At 39.6% G+C, this 25,400-nt stretch overlaps 1 protein-coding gene across 1 annotated transcript; it reads right to left on the bottom strand.

Moving 5' to 3' along the window:
* Nucleotides 1-23,110: 23,110 nt before the first annotated feature.
* On the bottom strand, nucleotides 23,111-23,811 carry LOC110902076 (pectinesterase inhibitor 10; the record flags this gene model as incomplete). Its single annotated transcript, XM_022148815.2, has 1 exon — nucleotides 23,111-23,811. A coding segment is annotated over one exon (549 nt), but the record flags the coding sequence as incomplete, so codon positions are not given.
* Between the last annotated feature and the right edge of the window lie 1,589 nt (nucleotides 23,812-25,400).

Consider the following 25,400-nt stretch of genomic DNA (forward strand, 5'->3'; position numbering starts at 1 on the left):
AGGCCAGTTTCGGGTTGAACCCGCAAACCCGTTTAGGTTAACGGGTCGGGTTCGGGTCAACCTGGTCGGGTTGGCGGGTTGACCCATTTAACACACTTATACTATATTATATTTTTTACAATATATTTTATGTTATAAATTAAATGGGGTGTGTATTTTATGTCATGATTATAACTTAAAAAGAGAAATTAACTAGATTTTGTAATTTAAATATGATATTATTATATACATTTGTGTTTTTAGGTAAATTGTACTTTTAATATATAAATTTCAGAAAAAAATTAAAAAAATCGGGTTAAACGGGTTGTGTTTGGGTCAACCCATGAAACTTCGGGTCGTGTTCGGGTTCATATGTATGATTCGATTTTCGGGTTCGGGTCGGGTTCGGGTTCGTGTAAAATTTTCGGGTTCGGGTCGGGGTGAACCCGCCAACCCGCGAACACGACCCGTTTAGCACCCCTAACTACAACTACCGGATTCCTTTGACCAGATTCTTGATCAACGTTTTAATGTTTCATGAGTTTCATCTTTCTCCGATGAACCCTTTCGGCCTGGCCAAAGTGTGCCAATTTGAGCTTTCCTATCGCGGCTTAGGCTCGGACCCGGATATGGATGTGTTTCGGGCCTTTTATAAATTAAACCGAACCGGTGATTGGTGTACATTTGAGGTCCGGAATAAAAACGCTACTTGCTTTTCATGGATTACACCGAGCTTGAAGGATTGGAAAGACTGCTTCTTCCTGGTGGACGACCGCTGTGTTCCTGCCGAGATGGTTTGGAGGTTGAGGAGATCGAGTCTGCCCGAACCTCTTCCTAAAAACTTTCAATTTAATAAACTTTTATATGCTTCTCTGATCAAAGAGGCCGGTCGTATCTAGAAGTTTTCGGAACACATCCTTGTTATGGGGAGAATAAGCAATATCTGGTCCAAACCTGAGTATTACCCAACACTTCGTTGGAGCGGAAAGGGTTAGTTGCATTCTTTATCAGGATGTTGCTTTTCTTTTCCTCGTGCTTCACATCCTTTCTTGCCCCCTTATATATATATATACATATATATATAAATATATAGGGTTAGGTTCATGAGTAAACAACATCCTTGTTTGTGAACTGTGTGAACTGATCTGGGCCCTTGATTTTTATGATCTTGAAATTTAAATGAGTGGTATGATGGTAATTATTTGGTTAATGTTTTCCCCTTAATTAAATACAAAAAGGGTATATGTGTAATTACACAATCAAAAAAGAAATAAAGCAGGAAACCTAAATTGTTTCCATTATATTAAAATCTAATCACAAAAATCACCACAATCATCTCTCTCTTTGCGAAATCAACCTTCAAGATCGCTGATGAAGATCACTTATGAAGTAGACGCCGGAGATGACAACGAAGGTGGCGGTTCTGAACCACGACAGCCGTGGTTCGGAGTTCTTTCACGGTAATCGTCTCTGTCCTTCCATCTTCTTCATCTTTCAAATCTGTTTAGATCCACTTTTCTCCAAATCGTTGCGTGATGTTTTAGGATGTGATGAAGATCGCTGATGAAGTAGATGCTGGAGATGACAACGAAGGTGGCGGTTCTGAACCACGGCAGCTGTGGTTCGGAGTTCTTTCCTGATAATTGTCTCTATCCTTCCTTCTTCGTCATCTTTCAGATCTGTTTAGATCCACTTTTCTCCGAATTGTTGCGTGATGTTTCAGGAAAAGGAAATGATGAAGTGCGACGGTGGTCGTGGCACCGGCTAAGTGGAGATCGGTGATGATACACGATGGTTGTTGAAGATCGGTGAAGAACATGGTAATGGTACGGTGACCGGAGGGTGTCAGAGGTACGAAAATGATTGATGAAAGTGTTCGGAAGAGACGACCGGAGATGATCGGAGACAATGACCGGAGTGGATGGAGATGATGCTGAATATGTTAGGGTTTAGTTTCGTGTTTCAGGTCAGTGTACACATGTGTACTCTGTTTATGCAAATGGGTTTACACCTGCGTATAGTAGTAGTTATGTGATTCAGGTCTATGTACACATGTGTAATCTGCTTATGCAAATGGGTATAAATTGTGTATACATCTATGTAAATTGGGTGTACACATGCGTATATGTTTGTACATAGGTCTATTAAATTTAAATACACATGTGTACTTCGGGATTCATGCATGTGTGTACGTAAGTGAAATCTGGGTTTTTTTATCGATGAAGAAAAAATACACGATGATGAATAACTACTCGTTTGAAAAAAAAAATCTGGATTGTTTTGAATGGTGATTATGATATGGATTTTGTTTAGATTTATAAGATATTTTGGGTAATCCCCAAAAAATAGGAAAGTGTAACTTTCATATATAAATTAAAATAAATAATTAATAATAACTTAATGTACAATTACAATCTTATCCTTTTCAACAAAAAAGATAATCAATGGCTATGATCAGTTCACATAGTTCACTCTTGGGAGGTTGTTCACTGTAGAACCCTACCCTACCACACACACACACACACACACACACATATATATATATATATATATATATATATATATATATATATATATATATATATATATATATATATATATATATATATATATATATATATATATAGGGGACCGCTAAAATGAAAACCACCTCCAGTTGTAAGAACCATTGAGAACTACACCATACGGGGCGAGTTGGACCAAATTTTTGTTCATAAACGTAGATGCATGTATTATAAACATATTTAAAAAAAATTCAAAAAAAAATGTCGTGTGTGTAGTTTTGAGCACCACAAGTTTGTGTTTACGACGGTACCCGTAAACACAAACTTGTGGTGCTCAAAACTACACACACGACATTTTTTTTTGAATTTTTTTTACAAATGTGTTTATACATGCATCTACGTTTATGAAAAAAAATTTTGGTCCAACTCGCCCCGGATCAAAAAGTTCTCATGGTTCTTACAACTGGAGGTGGTTTTCATTTTAGCGGTCCCATATATATATATATATAGAGGGTGGGGTTCGGCTACAAAGTCCATTTTTCCTACAAAGTGGACAAAGTAATAAAACACCACAATTTCAACCATAAAACACACTTAAAACCCACAAATAAAAGAGTGAAGATCACTAAAACACAATATCCAAACCCTAGCATTCCATAAAAACTTCAAACACAACATCGTAGAACTATTAATATAAAACACAACATGATGATCATCATAAAACACATTAATGTTAGTCATTCGAAAATCAAAACCTTATCATCCAAAACGCAACACAAAACCCACAAATATGGCATTTTAGTAATCTTTGCGTTGTTATTTGTGGGGTTTGAGTATGTTTATGGCTGAAATTGTGGTGTTTTATGACTTTGTACACTTTGTAGGAAAATGGGCTTTGTAGCCAACTCCCACCCTATATATATATATATATATATATATATATATATATATATATGTGTGTGTGTGTGTGTGTGTGTGTGTGTGTGTGTATGTGTGTATCCAAAATCAATCAAATAAAGGAATAAATAAAAATCTGTAATGATAATCATTACTCGACATCATCTATTAGAAGTTGATTTAGCACTTAGCACAGGTGAGAAAATTCGATCAAAACGTATTAAGTAAGAAGTCACCTAAGGAACTCATGTACCCTTCTAAGGTGGTATGTAAGGCGTCTTTTGGCAAATATAAGAGACATTTGGAGTAAGGTAGGTTCAAAGGCCACAACATCCAAAAACCATTTTTCTTCCCATGCAGGTGGTGAACATTGCAATTAGTATTTATTGACAACATCCATGTGCAATCTTCAATCAGCACCCCCTCCATACCTATCTTAACAGTCAGAGACTAAATAGAATCTCTTGATTCACTGAAGTGGAAATTGGGCGCCAACACATTCCAGGATGATTGATTTCCATATTTGTGCATTACCCATATTGACCGCACTAATTTTCTATGGTATGTGACACATAGTTTGCCATAAATAGTTATCAGGTGAGGTGTAGCATTACACACTGATTTCAAGGCAGCAATGTTAGAACGTGGGATGGCTAGTTCTGTGAATTCTTATGTGTTTATATTAAATCTACATTTTTACGTTGTTTACCAGAAGTAATGACCCAATGTATATAACCATGCAATGATATTCCATTTGAAGAATAAATCTTATAAGAAATTCATTTTTTTGAAAAATTAGGGCTACAATGAATGTTGTTATACTAACCAAATTGTTGGGATTCAAGCACATTTGCATCGGAAGTAATTGATTTGCTTGAATCAGTATTCATGGTTAAACATGAAATGATATGCAGAAATAGTAAGGATCAAAGATATTCGAATAGAATAAGAGGACAATTCTAAGAAACAGAATATTGTCATGATACCGGAACATGTTGCCGAATATCATGCTTATATACATAGGTATTTGGCGGTTTCATTTGGCAAGAATAACTGCCATAGCAGTTTAAACTTATACCCGCTTATCACCACCATATAGGTTAACATACATATCGAAAATATAAGTTATAATACGAATACATACATTATAGAATAATTAAGTTTAATTATAAGTCTAACACAAATCCCTAAACTTGATTATGCTTTGCAGCATACATCAAGACACTCCTATTAGCTTCATCAACGACCTTCCTTGCTTGATTGAAGTCGAATCTGCGTCTTTTCTTCTGCATCTTCATCACACCTTCCCATTCATTTCCAGCAAAAAGGGCATAATGTTGATAGGCTTCTTCATCTCGTACATCACCGTCACTTCTCCTCCTTTCATGGCTAATTTCCGATGGACCTGCATTACTTTCGATCACCTGTTTATCGATCACCTTTTCCTACAGTCCCTTGAATTTATAGTAGAAAACCAACACATCTAGGAAGATTGCATAAATAATCCTCATGAACTCGCCGTCGTGATACTCGTACCCCATGTCTTTCGCAACCACCGGCCATAGATTATCATTTGTGACATTCCGGTAGTCACCATCACGTTCTACTACCACATACAAACCCAGTAGATCTACCTTCATGTTATCTGATGCGAAGGGTGGGATAGGTCTTGAAGAGATTCCCAGTTTGACATTTAGAAACCATGTCACCATCTCTTCAAACTTTCCCTCCAATTCATGTTTGTATTTAAATACAAACTCTATGTCATCTATCATATCTAACAGGGACTTGCAGTCGGTGAAATCATGAAATTCCATGGCCCGGAAAATCATTTGGCTCCAATCCGGTTCATCAGTGGATAGATTCAGAGTTTCAAAGTAAGAGTTTAGATAATTCTCTTTGTGTTCTTCATTAACCGCACTTAATTCTATCACTTTTTGTTTTTCTTTTAAACCAAGTTCTTCTTCCTTAGTTAAACCATTAACATCATTCACCGAATTAACAACTGGGGCAGAGAACATTGGAAAAATCTTGCATGTATTACAAGATTTTCTTACAGTATATCCTTTTAGCGTTAACTGATCAAGGCTTAATACATTCTGGTCCAATTCCGGTGAATAGAACACACTCTGCATCCGTAACATATCGTTACCGGATCTTATTTCCACTGCCCCAATTCCCCAGATAAAAAGAAAGTTATTCTCTCCCTATTTTGTTTCTACCCCAACCATATGTTTAATACGTTTAAAAACGTTTAAGTTTCCGGTAAAGTCATGATTATATGTCGGATTTACATACCAGATATCTCCTCACTGGCCACCCTCTGTTCCGGTGACAATCATTTCATTCTGGCAGACCACTTCATCATCTTGTCTTTGAATTCTGGCATTGATTGCTTGATTAATCAGTTGAGTGCCTTCATCATTTTCTTTCGCTTTGTACGAGTATATTTGATGGCTTGGTTGATGACAATAGTAACAAAGCCTTACACGGGGAATTCATCTTTCTTTTTCATTCTTTTCATCGACATAGTGTTGATAGGGCAACGTTGTCGATGTTGGTTTGATTTTTGCATTCTTTCCCACCATGGCTCTGATACCACTATGTTGGGATTCAAGCACATTTGCAGCGGAAGTAATTGATTTGCTTGAATCGGTATTCATGGTAAAAAAGGAAATGATATGCAGAAACAGTAAGGATAAAAGGTATTCGAATAGAATGAGAGGACAATTCTAAGAAACAGAATATTGTCTTGATACCAGAACATGTTGCCGGATATCATGCTTATATACATAGGTATTTGGCGGGAATAACTGCCATAGCAGTTTAAACTTATACCCGCTTATCACCACCATATAGGTTAACATACATATCAAAAATATAAGTTATAATACGAATACATACATTATAGCATAATTAAGTTTAATTATAAGTCTAACACAAATCAGGGCAAGCTATGAAACGCCGTCCTGGGTTTGATCAGTCTAAGATATCCGTAGTCAAGCTTCTATTCCACACCAACATAGCACCATTGCCTCTTCACTTTTGTTTTAGAGTTATGAAAGGGACGAATGTGTAGTTTGCAACCGTACTTTTATCAATAAGGGGAGAAGAGACCTTTTTATTGCAGATTGGTAAAAAGATGAGAATACCCTCATGTGATGTGCACGTGAGGGGTTTTAACATAAAAGGTTAACTGGGTTTAGCTGATAAGACATGGCCTGTTAATGAGTGCAAACATAAAGGACATACAATATAATTTTTAAAGTTAATGGACAATGCATGTCGAAACATTGAAACATAAAGGACGAAAAGTGCAATTTAGCCTAATTACATAACTCTTGTAACCTTGTATAACACATTAACTAACCTAGTTAATAAAGTTCACGTTTTTTAACTTCACGTTGCTTCTAAACAAACATAATCTATTGTATCTATGCTAGGTTATTCATGATCCGAGTAACCGGGAGGCAGAGAAAGTTTCTCTCACTACAAGAAAAAATACCTTATAGGGACGACATTTTTTCAGCTTATAGGGAAGACATGTTGTCTTTATAAGCCTTTTTCACCTACAGAGACGACATGTTGTCTCTACAAGTATTTTTTAATTATTTATTATTTTAGAATAAAAAAACAATACAAAGTTAGTTTTCTCTATATTGACGACATGTCATCTCTATATATTAGATTATTTTTTTCAAATATTTTTGTCAGGTGGTGGGAAATTTTGTTTAGGGTAAATTACTTTTTGAGTCCCTGTGTTTTATGTGTTTTAACTAGTTGAGTCCAAAAGCAAAAAGTTTAACGACCTGAGTCCCTATAAGCATTTTCTTTAAGCATTTGAGTCCAAATTTCTAACACTGTTAAAATTATTCTGTTAACTTTTGTTAAATGACCAAATTACCCTTTTAATTAAAAAAACCATTTTATTATTATTAAATATATATATATATATATATATGTTATCAAGATCATATTTCTAGATCATAAGCCATCTTCATCCCACCACAACACCTCCAAAACTTTCTCTCTCTATATCTCTCTATCTAAACCATCTTCATCCCACCACCATCAACACCAGCATCGCCATTGCACCTCCACTATCACCACCACCACTACACCGTCACCACCACCGCTGCACCTCCACAACACCCACCACCGCTGCACCTCCACCGTCACCACCACCACCACTACACCGTCACAACCACAACACCCACCACCGTTGTATCTCCACCGTCACCACCACCATTACACCTACCGATTCCCCATCCTCCCTTGTCTAACCCTATTTACCCCCAATTGGTCGCTGAACCCTCAATTTTGGGAATCAATTTGCTTGAATCGACATATTATACATCTCAGATGGTCGTATAGGGTGACATCACTGCACATGGCTCACGCTTGGATGACCGCATATATGACTAGGATCCGCTCCGCCCATCTCAAAAAGCGGAAGTGAGGCAAGAGGCAACAGAAAGCTTGTTTCAGAGAAAAAAGAAATAGGTTTTGAAGAGGAAAGTATCATGAAGCATGATAATGAAGAAGATAAATGGGTATAATTTATGAGAACCTAAATGGTTAAGTGTTAACAGTTATTTCTTTATGTCTTTAGTTTATTTTAATTTTTTTTTATATTGGGTAATCTCAGGGTGTTAGAGTCATGAACCCTTTATCAATCTACCCTGTATTGGGTAATTTCATACCTGACTTTCCATACCAGGGGACCCCAAATCACCCTTAGAAGATCTGCTGAATAGGTGGTGGTGGTTGACGTGGGGAAGGCAGTGATAATGGTGGAGATACGGTTTGCAGTGGTGGTGCGGTGGTGTTAATGGTGGTGGTAGGGGTAGAGAGAAAGAGAGGAGGGATGGAGTGTGAAATGTCTGTGTAGGTGTGGGTATAACAATATATATATATATATATATATATATATAATTTGTTTTATATATAATATTAACATATTTATGCATTAAAGACTTGTTCTTGTGCATATAAGACTTGTATTTTGTATGTAAATGACCAAATTACCCTTGTAGTTAACAAACTTGGTAGATGGAGTTAGAAATTTGGACTCAAATGGTTAAAGAAAATGCTTATAGGGACTCAGGTCGTTAAACTTTTTGTTTTTGGACTTAACTAGTTAAAACCAATAAAACACAGGGACTCAAAAAGTAATTTACCCTTTTGTTTATTATGTTTTCTGTATTTTGATCCATGATGAGAACCTTTAGAATCATGAAAAAAGATTCGATTTGTTTTTAAATATTTTTGTTGCCTGATTTCACACTCGGTATCACTTTTTATAAAAATACTTATGCAATGATGTTGCTTGATATTGGGTCCTGATTACATGGGGCCTTTTCTCTCTCGAGCAATGTATTTGACATCATAATCTTTTATTAGTATTTTAGGTATTATATGATCTAAAAAGACTTCATATTAAATATATCCTATTTCTTCTTAAATTGTTCTTGATTGGTTTTATGGTCTCTATTGTTAGTATGTAGAGCCAAAGAAAGGGGATAACACTCTGAGACATGCTATAATTGTCAAGTCATTATGTTAAAACTCAATAATACATTACTTGCAATTAAACCATTCCGAGCACATGCCTTGTCTTATCTAAAGATAATGTGTACATGTGACCAGCTTGTATTGTCTAGCCGTGATATATTGAACGATATGCCCGACCCGAACATCAGAGATATTTATCTATTTGGAGGGGTGTATAAACAGTACTAAGATTGCAATCAACTGCACACTTGAACTGATACATTCTCTTTCTCTTTTGGATGCATGAACTCTTATGGTTTGTTTGAAAAATCAAAATGGATTTAGTTTTCTGTGAAAATAAATCCGCCAACTGTATTTCCTCCATTTCAATTTCTTCATTTATCTGAAATGGTGATTAGGTTTTGGGACTGAAATTAGTTTGGAGGTACAACTAGCTTTGACCGATGAAGATACATGTTTGGATAGATTGAATGAGATGACGTGGGAGATAAAAATGTTCACTAGAGTGTATACTTTCAATGTTTTAAGATTATTTATCAGATGTGAAGACAATTGATCAAGCCATCCGAAGCCGTTATTGGGCTGCACTTTTTATGTTTTTCGTTTATTAGTTAACGGGTTGAAACAATTGTTTTTTACTTTGTTTATTTTCTGTTTGGGCCTGAGCCCACATAACATTCTGTCCGGGTCAGTATATTAGTGGTGCCAGTAAACTAGTTTGTATGTTGGGCCGATGTGTGTTGAACCCGATATACGAAATGTGAACAGTGAATATGATATAACCGCACAGACGTTTTCTCAGGAAAGCACATACCTGTTCGTTGAAACTATCAGTTTAACATATATATATATGTATAGGGATCAAACTATCAATTTATGTAATCGTTGCTTTTCTATGGAAACTGTTTGTTCAATATTCATTCGGTTCAAGTTCATCTTTGTTTCAGTTAGTTTATATTCATACAATTCAGATTCTGGTTTAGTTTGTTTAATTCGGTTATCATGAAGTGGTGTGGAGTTTGTTGTGATTACAAGTATGAGTGTTCTCATCTTCGTTCTCGATCAAACTAGTCTTGGGAACCCGTTAATTATGATACCAACATTGGTAACAGAGCCAAAGGGCCTGTAAAGATCGAGAATGAAGATGATGGTTCTGGAAACCGTCATGGATAAAGGCAAATCGGTCAGTGCCGCTTTTGGTGATACCAGGAAGAACATTGGAAAGAGCGGCCAGGGAGCGGAAAAAGTAAACAGTACGCGCAGGGGAAGCCATCCAGTTGTTCATGGAAATCACCAGTCAAAAACTTCCCCAAGAAGATGGTTCCAAGGGGTTTTCTATAGAAGTCAAATCGGAAAGGAAGTATATCGGTCGGTAGACCGAGGAAGGCAGTGATCCGCTGCTTTGCATGTAAGCAGTACGGGCACATCGCTTCTATATGTCCAAGTAAGTATATTAACCTAAGTCCATTACTGGTAGAAAGTGATTATTTGGTTAGTGATACTTGCGAAGGACGTTGGAATTCAATTTGGGTAGTGGATCCAAGTTTTAAGACACACATGACGGGAAATATGAATGTATTTAAGTGTTTTAAGAGACACTTCACGACAAACGATAAGAAAAAGGAGTTTTCGTTTGGTCACGGGGTTGGCGAAGTTATGGTTCCGGCAGACGGGAAAAATAAAACGATACCGTGTGTAAGTTAAGTTCCAAGTCTCAAGAAAAATATCTTAAGTTTAGAGCAATTGTTGTTTCAAGTAATTGAAACGATCACCGCGGGTGACTTGTGTTCTAAAGAAAATGTTTGGTAGTCGTGTGAAAGGGTTTGACATTTTCGAGAATAAATCAGAAATTGACTTAGAACAAGAATATTTAGACAAGTTCTATGAGAACTTGGACGTTGAAAATGGTCATCGTGAAAAGAAAGAAAAACTTCAAGAATATGTTGAAGGGTATTATGAGAAAAAAATTGAAATAGAGAGGGAAAAGAATAGGAAGAGAAACTGAGAAGGTATTTCGGGTACCAAGAAGAAAGAGATTGTTTACTTGAAGAAAGAAGGTCGGATATTATGAGGACTTAAAGGATAACCCGTTACAGTCTTGAGATGAGTTACGTTAAAGAGCGGTGGTTCTTTCCCAAGATGAGGATGATGTCTTTGAGAATGACATAATTATTGAAAGTTGCCTAGAAGATTTGATCTTGTTACACGAAGAATTGGTTGGGCATGAAAGGTTCTATAGCGCCACTTTTGAGGAAATTCTCTATGGTTCATACCATGTTTCCTTAGGGTATTCAAGGAAGATACAATGCCTCCAACGTTGATTGATGGTAGGGAAATCAGCCTCATCTTGTTACACTGGGTGGTAAACGTCAAAGGGGGAATCAAGAAAGTAACTAATTGAAGATGATCTTTGGGATGAAGTAGCTTCGAGTGTGGCTTTGAACCGGATGATGCACATGTAGTGAAAATTGCCTACATCTACTACATAGAGTTGATCAAATGGTACTTCGACCTAATGAAGAGAAAGCAAGATAAGAATGCATCGGATACAAATGAAGCAAGCTAGAAAAGGGCACAAGATTAAGGCAAGGCAAATGCAAATGAGGATGAAGAGGAGTTGGTGATCGTGGTTGAAGTCACCGACAACAACAAGTAACAAGTGATGAAGCTTCGGATGTCATGCTTACGGAGGTGAATGAAGACAATTAATCAAGCCATCCGAAGCCGTTATTGGGCTGCACGTTTTATGTTTCTCGTTTATTAGTTAACGGGTCGAAACAATTGTTTGTACGTTGTTTATTTTTTGTTTGGGCCTAGAGCCACATAACATTCTGTCCGGGTCGGTATATTAGTGGTCCAGTAAACTGGTTTGCATGTTGGGCTGATGTGTGTTGAACCCGATATACGAACAGGTGTGAATATGATATAACCGTATGACGACGGGGGTAGCCCAAGGATAAACAAAATGATTAATATGCAAAGAGCTTAAAAGGTTGAAAGGTTCATCGGATGAAAAGCTGTAAAATGAGGAAATCGAGAAACAGTAATAAGTCATGTCCAAGGACTAGTCTCACCAACCCATGCTCACCAACTCACAAAGTCAGAGCAGGTCTGCACAGGCACACTCTATTAACCAGGGGTCCAAAGCCTTCAACCCCAAAAGGGGAAACCCTCCATTTGCAAACAGGTTTAGCTAGTATAGTTTATGCTATTTCAGGAGATGTCTTCCACTATAAGAAGACAGCTCGTGTACACTTCTAGGACATTCCGAAAGCACATTCAAAGAGTTCTTTGTCACTTCCAAACAACTCTTCATCGGATTCATCTCACATTCATTCTATTTGCTTTCTTTTCTGGATTCGAGCTGGCCTCGGAGAAAGAACCTCAAAGCAAACAACAAGAACATACTAGTGAACCTCCTTCCACGTTTTGCAAACGTGGAGGGACCCCGCGACCTGCGTTAGGCAAAACTGAACCCTTCAGCCCTTTTGCCTAACCAGTTTAGCTACCATCCTTGGTCCCGTGTTTGTTGCATCAACAAGTTGGCGCCCACCGTGGGGCTACGCCGCTGTTTCTCCTCAAAAGAGACCTGGTACGTGTAGCTCCTTTCATTCAAAACCACCATGTCAGAAAGTGGATCTCCGGGAGAGGTAAACCAGATCCCTAACACCTCTACCCCGGGAAGTGGTCAAGCTCACACGACAATAACAACGCCTTTTTTAACTCCGGGGAGTACACCCGAGTTTCTTACCTTTAACACACCAACCCCATCCAGATCTGGAGCTCCGTCTCCCAACGTTGGTGTGTCAGACACTCCGGCACGTGTTGAACTTACCCCCGAGGGGGTCGCTAATAACTTCCTTGAGCTAAGATCACTCCTTAACCAACATGTGAACAGAGAAAGGGAAAAAGGGGTAAGGATTCGTCTAGATTACGACGAACCTGAGCCAACGTTGTCTCCTGGGCCACCTCTACCACCCTTCGTTACAGGAGGTGAAGCCGGTCCCAGCAACCCTTCAAACCTTCACCCTTATCTGTCCACTGTGACAAACCCCACTGTTCATCCTATTCTCTCTTCCCAACCAACTGTTAGTGGTACTCCTCTGGGACACGAGTTAACACTCGACCAACTCCTACAATCCCCGGTGACCAGTTGTCCCACTTCTCTAACTACCACATGGGAGCAAGCCCTATCCGTGCTCCCTTTAGCACGAAGTGCTGTTGCCAGCACCCCTCTTGGGGTAAGTTGCTCAGTTGGTCCGGGAAGCCTTCAAGGTTTCAATTTCATACCCAACATGATGTCTCAGATGATGGCCAACTTCCCCTGGCAACACTTTATCAATCAAGTGCTTGCCACCCAGGGAAACCATGGCAATAACAACAACGTAGGTACGAGACACGAAGAAGACCTGGCTAAACCTTACAAGCCAAGTAACCTTTTATGCTTTTCTAGACAGATAGCTGATTATGATTTTCAGTCTAAAATCAAGATGCCAGCTCACATCAGAACGTATGATGGGACTGAAGATCCCGAAGATCATCTTCAGATCTTCACTGGAGCTGCTCGAATAGAAAAATGGACGAATGCTGAATGCTGTCTAATGTTCATGCAGACTCTTGTTGGGTCCGCCGGAATCTGGTTCAACGACCTACCCGCTCAAAGCATTCGAAGCTTCGACGATCTCAGCAGAGGTTTTCTGGCAAACTTCTCCCAACAAAGGAGATACGTCAAAGACGCAACAGTGATCTTTCAGATAAAACAACGCGATGATGAAAGCCTACGGGCATTCATTGAACGATACAAGAAAGAAGGGCTAACCTATGTGGGGGCTGATGAGAAAATGAGGGTTGCCGGTTTTATGAACGCCATAACCTCCAAGTATCTCACACGAGATTTCAATAAATCTCTGCCCAAAACCTTGGAAGAAGCCCTTGAAAGAGCCGAGGCTCACATTCGGGGAGAGGAAGCTGTGGATATCAAAGAACAAAGAAAAAGGGGTCCTGGCTGGCGAAGCAGTAGCCCAGCCAGAAAGAGAGGAAACTTTAACTCTTACGACAAACGCTCAAAGGGTTCAGACCCTCGAAGGGTTGAAGGGCGAAACCCTTCAAGCAGAGATAAAGGAATGAGTTTCACTCCCCTCACCAAAACCCCTCAAGAAATCCTGGCGACGGAAGAAGTCAAGCAAAACTTTAGACCTCCCAGACCTCTTCCCAAGAGTCGAAAAAATGAGAACTCCACTCAGTTCTGTGAATTCCATGAAGAAAAGGGACATCACACCAATGACTGCTTCCAACTGAAAAAGAGAATTGAAGAGGCTGTTAAGTCAGGAGAACTCGCCCATTTGGTAAAAGGGGTTCGAGACAAGATGGCTGAAGGCAAAGGGAAGGAAGTAAACATGGTATATTCTGAGGAAAAGGTCCCTTACAAGAAGCGACGGTTGGAAGATTGGGAGCTTCAGTGTGTCTGCTTCCCCCCAACAAGGAAGGACCCACTCCCTGGTCCCCTTGTGGTTGAAGCCACCATAGGCACTTTACAAACATGTAAAGCATACATAGACACGGGGGCAGCCATTGAAATTATGTTTGAGAAATTTTTCAACCAATTAAGTGATGAGGAACGTTCAAGGCTTCAACCCTCCGGGACCTCCATAAAAGGTATCGCCGATGTAACCCTGAAGCCTTTGGGGCAAATAACCCTTGATGTCTGTCTTAAGGAGGGATCAAAGGAAAGAACCCGATCACTAACCTTCGTGGTTATCAACATCCCTTCCAACTATGACGTAATCATAGGGAGGCCCGGACAATGTGCATTCTACATGGCAGTGTCCGTTGGCCATGGCACTGTCAAATTTCCCACCGAAAGAGGAATTGCAACCCTTCAACCCCCTCAGGAAGCTTATCTAATCGAAGGGGAAAGTTCGAATGGTGAGAAAGACAAGCAAGGGTTAGTCATCAACCCTAAATACCCCGAGCAACGAATAAGGGTCAACCCCAACCTTTCTCAAGAGACCCTTTCATACCTTGAAAATCTACTGAAACATCACAGCGATGTATTCGCCTGGTCTCCCGAAGATATGACTGGGATCCCTCGAAGCATTGCTGAACACGAGTTAAGGATACCACCCAATGTAAAGCCGGTGGTTCAAAAGAAAAGAAGCTTGGCACCTGAGAGAAGCCTGGCAGCTTGCCAGGAGGTCGAAAAGCTTGTATCAGCTGGCATCCTCCGAGAGGTCAAGTACCAATCATGGATTGCAAATCCTGTTATGGTCAGAAAACCCGACAACTCTTGGAGAATGTGCATAGATTTTAAAGATCTTAACAAGGCTTGTCCCAAGGATTGTTACCCGCTCCCGGAAATTGATCTCAAGGTTGATTCTCTCACAGGGTATCCGTTTAAATGTTTTCTCGATGCATACAAAGGTTATCACCAAATTCTCATGAAGAAGGAGGATGAAGAAAAAACAGCTTTCCACACCGACAAAGGCATTTTTTGTTACCAAAAGATGCCTTTTGGCCTCAAGAATGCGGGTGCCACCTACCAACGACTCGTCGACAAGGCCTTTGAAAGCCAAATTGGTAGAAACATGGAGGCATATGTCGATGACCTAGTGATTAAAAGCAAAACGGAATACCAAATGCTTGACGATATCCAAGAAACCTTCAAAAACCTTAGAAAGATCAACATGAAGCTTAACCCGGAAAAATGCTCGTTTGGGTTTGACGAAGGAAAATTCCTGGGCCACATCGTTGGAAAGCAAAGTATCAAAGCCAACCCTAACAAGGTAAAAGCTGTCCTTGAAGCTAAACCACCAAGAACCAAGAAGGAGGTTGAAAGCTTGAACGGGAAGCTTGCAGCCTTGAAGCATTTTACCTCAAAACTGGCCGAAAGATCTCTACCATTCTACAAAACACTCAAGAACTGCTCAGATAAAAAAGATTTCAGATGGACCGATGAAGCTGAAGAAGCTTTCAATCAAATGAAACAGCACTTAGCTTCCCTACCTGATATCGCAGCACCAGAAACCGGGGAGCTCATATCGGTGTACCTTTCAGTTGCCGACGAAGCCATCAGTGTAGTTCTCACTATTGAAAGAGACAAGGCTCAGGTACCCGTTTATTTTTTCAGCAAGACTCTAAAACTAGCTGAAACAAAATATCCTCCCCTTGAAAAACTCGCTCTAGCCCTGGTCCAAACAGCCAGAAGGCTTAGAAGATACTTCCAAGCACATCCTATACAAGTGGTCACTGACCAACCTGTCAAGAATGTGCTTGAAAAACCTGAGAACTCAGGAAGGTAGGCAAAATGGGCAGTGGAACTAGGTGAACATAACATCACCTACGTCCCACGAAAAGCCATCAAAGCTCAGGTCTTGGCTGATTTCCTAGTCGAAGTCCCAAGCCAAACATTGAAGAAGTGAACACCACAACCGCTGAACCCTCCAACCCTGAAGCCTGGAAATTATTCACTGATGGGGCTTCAAGCGTTGAAGGGTCAGGAGCTGGTTTAGTCTTAATCAACCCTGAGGGGCTGGAATTCACGTATGCTCTCCGTTTTAATTTTCAGACCACCAACAACGAGGCTGAATACGAAGCACTGATCGCCGGTCTACGGCTGGCCAAAGAAATGAAAGTCAAAAAGCTTGAAGTGTTCACTGATTCACTACTAGTATCAAGCCAAGTTAATGACAGCTATGTCGCCAAGGAGCCAAACATGAGAAAATACAAAGAAAAATGTAAGGAGTTAATGAACACCTTCCAGGCATGCAACATCAAACAGATTCCGAGATCCCAAAACAAAAAGGCCGATGCCTTGAGCAAATTGGCATCTCTCACATTCGCCCACCTCACAAAAAAGGTGTTGGTTGAAGTGTTGAAGGCCCGGTCGATTGATGAATTGGAAGTACAAGATGTGGTCACCGAGGAAGATCCAAATTGGATGACTCCTATCAAAAAATTCCTTCAAAGCAATGAACTGCCTAATGATCAAACGGAAGCTGAAAGGGTCAAGATCAAAGCAAGACAATATGTGTTGCAAGGAGAAACTCTCTATAAAAAAGGTTACCTTGCACCATTGCTAAGGTGTGTAGGCCCTGAACAAAGCAAGTATTTGGTTAAGGAAGTGCATGAAGGAATATGCGGAGCTCATTTTGGGGCTAGGTCGGTGGTTGCAAAGCTCATGAACTTGGGATATTTCTGGCCTTCAATGCATCGTGACACCGTCGAGCAATTGAAGAAATGTGATGCCTGTCAAATCCACTCCCCAATACCAAAAAGTCCCAAACATGACTTGGTCCCCATAACCTCAGCATGGCCATTCCATAAATGGGGAATGGACATTGTTGGACCATTCCCTCCAAGCAAAGGGGGAGTAAAATTCCTGTTGGTAGCAGTTGACTACTTCAGCAAATGGCCAGAGGTCAAACCCCTTGCCAAGATCACAGGAAAGCAAATCATAGACTTTGTTTGGGAGAATATCATATGCCGCTATGGGCTGCCAGGGGTAATTGTTACCGATAATGGGAAACAATTCGCTGAGAAACCCTTCAGCCTTTGGTGCAAGGAGTACAGGATCAACCAAATCTTCAGCTCAGTGGCTTACCCGCAGTCAAACGGTCAGGTTGAAAGGACCAACAGAAGCATAGTGGAAGGCATCAAAACAAGATTGGGGAGATATGAAAGTAATTGGCTGGAAGAATTGCCTAGCGTTCTATGGGCAATCAGAACAACAGAAAAAGCAAGTCATAAAAAGACACCTTACAGCTTGGTATTTGGATCCGAAGCCGTAATCCCCGCTGAAATAGGAGTTGTAACCCAACGAATCGTCAACATGGATCCCGAGGTAAACACACAAGAGACCATGTTGAACTTACAACTCCTAGAGGAGGCCCGGGATCAAGCAGCAATACAAGAAGCCAAATACAAGCAAAGGATGGAAAGCTACTACAACAAGAAGGTCAAGAACGAACGATTCAGGCCAGGGGATCTAGTCCTCAGAAACAACGAAGCAAGCAAAAAAGAAAATCAAGGGAAACTAGGCCCGAAATTGGAAGGTCCATACACCATCCTCGAAGCACACAAAGGAGGGTCCTACAAGCTGGGAGATCTAGAAGGCAAAAGGCTCCCAAGGCACTGGAACGGAAAAACCTTAAGAAAATTCTATGTTTAGAAAGTTTGGTTTGTAGCAAAACAAAAACCTTTTGTAAAAGCAAATGTTGCTTGAATGAATGAAGTTACTTTATCAAACTTGTCTTTCTATCCTAATATCAGGTTGAGAACCTAGCAAAAAACTCCATGGCAAGGGCCATGTAAGGGGATGAGCTCCCAGGCCATATCGCTCAATAGGTTCAAGGGTTGAATGGACCTATATAAGGGGTGAGTTCCTAGATCAATACAACTCCATGAGACTTATCAAAGAAAAACAACAATGTCTCATAGACAGGTTTGAACAGCCTACACCAATCGTTCCTTAAGTCTAAAAAATGTACTCAATAAATAGACTTACGAAATCAAACAAATTACAACGAAATAAAGAAAAGGATAGATACTACGTCTTGATGATAAACACTAAGGCAAAGTGACTGCAGCACTGAACCCTTTAAAGTGTAAAAAACATAAAGACAAAGTAAACAAAGACAAGACAAGAAAATAAAAACAAAGGACAAAAGATAAACGAACTTATCAACTAAACATGCAAACCAAACCAAAAGCTACCCAAATTTCAAGCCAACAGAAAACAAGCTTGAAAGGTTAAAGGCTTCAACCCATTAACAACTACACAAAAAGCCTGAAGGGTTGAAACCTCACAAGACAAACCAAGCAAATAGAGCAAACAAAAATAACACAAACAACAACCATCATGTCATAGTTAGGAAGGCCATAAAAGACCTTCAGAAGATAGTCAAAGCAAGCCCTAGTGACTTGCAAATAGAACTAGTGTTCAAATGGCCATACAGGCCCAACCAACCACAGGAACCTTAAGGGTTCCCCAAAAACCTAACATTGTTTAAAACATTACAGACATTAAAGTATTTGCTAAGAAAGCTACGAATAAATATCAGTTAACAGAAGGCTTGGAACCTTCAACTTTAGACTTCTTGGCTTTCTTAGTCTTCTTCATCTTAGCACCTTCTTCACCACCAACCGCAGAGGTCTCTAAACCAGCATCCTTTGAAGCCTCAGGCAAACTCGAGAGGGTATCATCACTATCCCCAGAGTATGACCTCTTCCTTGACAAGGAATCCAAAACCTTAGCACAAACTTTCTCATTCAACCCCTCAGGCTTCAATCCCTGTAAAACAGACAAAGGCTTACCAAAGCAAGAGGATACCTCATGAATGTAAGGGTAGGTTAGCCTCTCCATCTGCTCAACAGAAGCCTTGAAGATATCAGAAGCCTCGGGGCGAAACATGGGTAACTTCTCCAAAGGTTGTCCAGATTCATGAAGTTTATAGCCAGCAGTAAGGCCTTGATGCTTCCCCAGGTTCAGCAGCTTTGTGTAAACATCACCAAGGGCAGAGTTAAATTCTTTGGAATGCAAAAGGTAAGTAACAACCTGCTGGAAACCATGCTCGATCAACCATTGATTGTCCGCAGTCACCTGACCAACTGAAACTTTCAACCCTTCCTTTTCTTCACGAAAAGCCTGCTGCTGGACGGACAAGGCCTCTCGATCAGCCTTCAACTTCAACAAATTTGCTTCAAAGCTCTTCCTCAGGTCACCCATCTCAATATCATGCATCTTCTTCAAACCATCAACCTCCTTCTTCCACGCTGCCTCCTTCTCTGCAAACCCAGCCACTTCCTTCTTCATTGATGCCAGGGAGGATTTCATCTTGTCCTTCTTTTTAGAAAAATCCTCATACTCCCGCATCCTTTGGCGAAAGCGAGTAATCCCTTGGGGAAGCATGGCAGCAAGGTTACAGGTGGTTAAAACCATGCGAGATAACATAAAGTCATCGTCCATCTCAGCAATGGTTTCACGAACAGAGGGAGGAGCAAGATGACTAAGAGCATCCTCACAAACGGCAGCATCCTTAAAGGTATCATCATTCTTCACTTGCCAAGCAGGCACATAAACACCTTCAGGGTCCAACCCTCCAGCGTCCCTGCTTGAAGATTCTTGAACAGGAATAACCTTCTTACCTCGAACCTTCTTGCCATGAACAACCAACTCCTTATCTTGTTCAACACCCGCTTCAACCTGATCCTCCGAAACCTCAATATCATCAGTCAAATCCACTGGCTCAGTGGAAGTGGATTGAGGCCCAGCTTTCAACAAACGACGAGAAGATCGGCGACTTGAAGACTTGGGGGCAGTAGACTTGGTAAAACCCTTAACATTGGCAACATTAACATAACCCGTGCCCTCAAACCTTTGCTCGGAAGTTCTCACCACAACATTCTCACCCGGAACAGTCGGGGCATCCTCAAAAACAACATCAGACGTGTCGTCACTCTTGATAAAGTCCAAAGCAGACATAACTGGCAAAAAACAAATAAAGAAAAATAAGTCACAAACAAAGTAAAGTAAAAAGGCATAAGGGGGAAAATGCATACCAAGGCCATTTCTCATTAACACCGGATCCCGATCGGCTTTTGCCCAAATATTACTAACCCCTAAAAGCACTAACAAATGTTCGGGAAAGGGACGAACCCTCGAAGGGCACCCCCGAATGGCTGAAAGAAAGGCATCGTTCAATTCAGACTCAGAAGGCTTCGGATCATTGAGAACAGCATCCGGACGCCTCCATACCATTTTGAAAGGAACGATAGATTCAGAAACCCAGAAAAAGGTATCCTTCCAGGATCCAAGGGTTGTAACCATGGATGAAATGAGACAAGTATCAACCTTTGTCGTCTCAAAAGTAAACCAATCGCCATTTTTGGCTAAACGAAAAAACCTCCGGAAAAGCAACAGAGAGGGATCATAGCCAAGAGCACGACAGAGCACTTCAAAATGCAAAACCCTAGCCATTCCTTTTGGATGAACTTGCCCAAAAGACACTCAGTAATACTCAAGCAAGTTTAGAACAAAAAACGAAAAAGGGTAACGAAGATTGGACCATTGAAAATGGCGACAATACAAAGCAATCGAACCAGGAATTGGTTTGTCAATAGAAACATCGCAAGCAGGGGCGGTTGGATTAAACTTTTTATCAATACCATATTCAAGGCAAAACAGGTCTACTTCCTCTTGTGTCATTCGAGAAAATGACCTCGCTAAATCCTTAAGGGCACCCATGATTGAACAAAGCAAAAATGAAAATGAAGAAGAGAAACTAACCTGAGGAAGGAAACTGTGAATGATTGAGAGTAAAGTGAAGAAATTTTCCAAACACAAAATAAATATGATGTTAAAGTAAGGGTAATAAAGGTAAATAAATAATCCCTGCAAAACCGCCGCCTGACACATGTCAATCAAATCAACTGTCAAATCGTTTCAAATTCAAAATTCAAAAAAGTAACTGCCTCAAACCTTTCAAGCCTCCAAGCAACGAACCCTTGAAGCCTTTAAAAGACATGCATAAAAGTCAGAAGTCTTTGAGTATACTACCCCAAAAACCTCTGACTTGGGGGGCTGACGACGGGGGTAGCCCAAGGATAAACAAAATGATTAATATGCAAAGAGCTTAAAAGGTTGAAAGGTTCATCGGATGAAAAGCTGTAAAATGAGGAAATCGAGAAACAGTAATAAGTCATGTCCAAGGACTAGTCTCACCAACCCATGCTCACCAACTCACAAAGTCAGAGCAGGTCTACACAGGCACACTCTATTAACCAGGGGTCCAAAGCCTTCAACCCCAAAAGGGGAAACCCTCCATTTGCAAACAGGTTTAGCTAGTATAGTTTATGCTATTTCAGGAGATGTCTTCCACTATAAGAAGACAGCTCGTGTACACTTCTAGGACATTCCGAAAGCACAGAGATTCCTTAATCTCTAGTCATTCAAAGAGTTCTTTGTCACTTCCAAACAACTCTTCATCGGATTCATCTCACATTCATTCTATTTGCTTTCTTTTCTGGATTCGAGCTGGCCTCGGAGAAAGAACCTCAAAGCAAACAACAAGAACATACTAGTGAACCTCCTTCCACGTTTTGCAAACGTGGAGGGACCCCGCGACCTGCGTTAGGCAAAACTGAACCCTTCAGCCCTTTTGCCTAACCAGTTTAGCTACCATCCTTGGTCCCGTGTTTGTTGCATCAACACCGTACAAATGGTTTCTCAGGAAAGGACATACCTGTTCGTTGAAACGCTGCAACTATTCGGAGACCGGTTCAACACATATATATAGGGATCAAACTATCAGTTTATGAAATCGTTATTTTTCTATCGAAACAGTTTGTTCAATAATAATTGGGTTCAGGTTTATCTTTGTTTCGGTTAGTTTATATTCGTACAATTCAGATTCTGTTTTAGTTTGTTTAATTCGGTTATCATGTAGTGGTGTGGAGTTTGTTGTGATTACAATTATGAGTGTTCTCATCTTCGGTCTCGATCAAACTGGTCCTGGGAACCCGTTAAGTATGATACCAACAACATTACGATGGACTCAATGTAGAAGTAGGCTTTGATATGACTGGTCTTTTGGAAAAGTCACATGGGTACCATTTTTGGGAATTTTTGTAACGACCTCCATCATAAGCTATGACTTTGTTCGAAGTTTTGCAACATTCAACTACCTGTTAAAACTGGTTAAATGGACACCACTCAAAAACTTAAATCTTCGGGTGCGAGCGATTTGTTTTTTGCAAACGCCGTGATGCAGGCAGCACAGATGATCATCAAGGAAGAAGAAGATGAAGAAACCGTGTCACAACCGCGAACTAAGCAAGCCACCATAAACGGATCGACCGAGAAGGTTATATTATTTTTCGCTGTTAATAATTTAGTTATATTATTTTTCGAGAATTCTGTACCGGTTAGTGTAGAACAACAAGATTTAAACGGGTTCTCCTTACGTAACGAGTACAGACATCAAAACCTTCAAGCGGACTTGGTGGAATACATTTGGAACAACACACAAAACGAACCCAATGACGACATGCCAAATAAAGACTAGTAGTTTTTTTAATTAAGTTTTTTTTTTTTAAGTTTAGGTTGTTTTTTTTTATACTTGCCCATTTTGAGTTTTTATTTTTGGTTATATTTTGTGCTCTGTAGCACAAGTCTTACATTAGCTTTCTAGTTTTTCCTTGTAGATTTTAAACGTGCAGAATTCTTGAAACAATAAGAGACATGATATTATTTTCACTCAATAGTACATTATCAATGAAGGGTACAAACAATCTACCAAACATTCACACATTACATACACTGTGTCTTCTGATAAGGTAATTGAAGTTGCTTACTATATTTGGTATATTTCAACTACCCGCGTAAAGAAGCATAACTATTGACCAAAGCCAAAGCGTTACTGGTTAAGTGTGCAACATTCACAATCTTTCCTCTCACAACACGTTTCATTTTCGGGTCATCCTTAAACCCTTCAGTGCACGTGTCTTCATCCGTCAGTGCTGAACTGACCCATGTCTGAATGTCGCTCATCACTAGCTCTGAATCTTTGGAACCTGGTCGGCTCATCTCCTCAAGCGATTGTTTCAAGTTGTACACCGATTCATTCAGCAACTCAATGCAGTCTTTCATGGCAGCGACCTCTCTAGGCGTCATGCCATGCACTTGTGACAATTTAACCATTGACGAGGAGGTGGTGTGGGTCATGTGAAGGGTCACAGATAGAGCTGTTTGGGCTAGTAGCTTTGGGCTTGTCTGGATTGCACCTGCTCGTGCTGAGAGTGAGTTAAAGCAGAGTGTTGGGTATGTTGTCAAACCACATGATGTTCTTATGAATTCAACATTTTTTTGTCGAGTGCAGAGATTAAATCGTTGGAGGAAATGACGAGAAGGATTATCAAGACAACATTACGGGGTTGAAATTTGATCATACCCAAGCCTTCCATTTTTTGTTTTTTTTTGTTTTAGTATTTAGCTCAATGTTTTAGCTAACGAGTTAGGTTATGAATATCACGCAAATACGAACCAAATTTATAGGAGAACAAATCTAGATATCTTCTAAGTTCTAAAACGTTTCCCTTGATACATGACCACAAGCAATAACTAATGAAAAGACCCCAAGCTTTGGTCTTTATCAACGATCATATATTTCTCCAAAATATCTTTCAAGTGTCCCGTAACAATGTGCAATGTGTGATATGTATCATTTTGGACTTTGGAGAGATTTTGATGGGGTCTAGAAATTGGACCATAATTGCAATTTGCAAATGTATTCAAGTTGGACCCTTTGGCCTCAAGAATGGCAATCAACTTTAAGGCAAATAATGTATTATAGACTGTTGTATTAGCCGGTCTTAAGACTGGTTTTACGATTAATTTTGAAATTTGTAAAAGTACATAACCAATCAAAAATAAAATATGAAACTATGTTATCATTTAGCGTCAACTTGTAATGTTTATGTTTAACACAATACAAAGCTTTAAATATACAAAGTATGTAGCTTGAAGTAGTAAATAAGATTTGTAACTCCTCTGGTTCGCTAGCTCAAATGGACTTGCTGAGACCAGTTATGTAGTTATGTAGCCGGTTCCCGGCCTTTATTTACTTATATTTGATATACTTATATAAAGGTGGCATCTACATTTGTCGAATGATTTTCTTTGAATATTTTCTTTCTTTGGTTGTTGGTAGATGTCAATACTTAGTTAAGTGTGATGATACTTTATTCATGTATTATATATTGAAATCATAATAATCATGAAATGATGGATATTAAACAATATTGTGAATATAGGGCCCTACACGTCTTGATTGTTAAAAAAAAAAAAAAAAAAAAAAAAAAAAAATGCCGTCTCAAAATGGTGATTAAGTTTTGTGGCTCTAAACATGACAACGTTAAATTGTTATGTTTGGTTCTTGAATTGATACCAACGTTAAATTGTTATGTTATGTTTGGTTCTTGAATTGATACATGTTTAGTGGAAATTGAAATGAGATATAGTAGAAAATACAAATTTGTGTATGCTTCTAATTCGTTGGAACCAACTTCTATGTTGTATAAGGTGATACATCCAAAGCTGGATGGTTCAACATGAATGTTGAGATTGTTCATGTTGAACTAGACTCATAGATTGACTTTGTTCCCCTAATCGTCTTTGTAAATCGGCACTTGAATTCTTATGCATGTGACATCGTAGCTTCCAGTTTATTGTTATGCATCTTAGCTTTTGGTTATCTAGGAGAAGCCTCTACTTGAACGATCTCACTTCTTCTTTTTTCATATGCGTCTTGATAGGAATCACGTGCTTCTTTCCTCATTTCACTTCTGATTTCGATTGTAACGGGTGATCCAAGAACGTGCTCAAATGCTTTTAGAATTTAGGGTTTGAACATTTTGGCCTTTGATTTTGTCACGTGTGAAGTGAACATGAGCTAAACGGTTGGATCTGCGAAAAGGAATCAAGTACAAATATAGTTTATTTTCTATTACTTA

The sequence above is a fragment of the Helianthus annuus genome, chromosome 8 (assembly GCF_002127325.2).
Source record: "Helianthus annuus cultivar XRQ/B chromosome 8, HanXRQr2.0-SUNRISE, whole genome shotgun sequence".
Taxonomy (NCBI): Eukaryota; Viridiplantae; Streptophyta; class Magnoliopsida; order Asterales; family Asteraceae; genus Helianthus; species Helianthus annuus.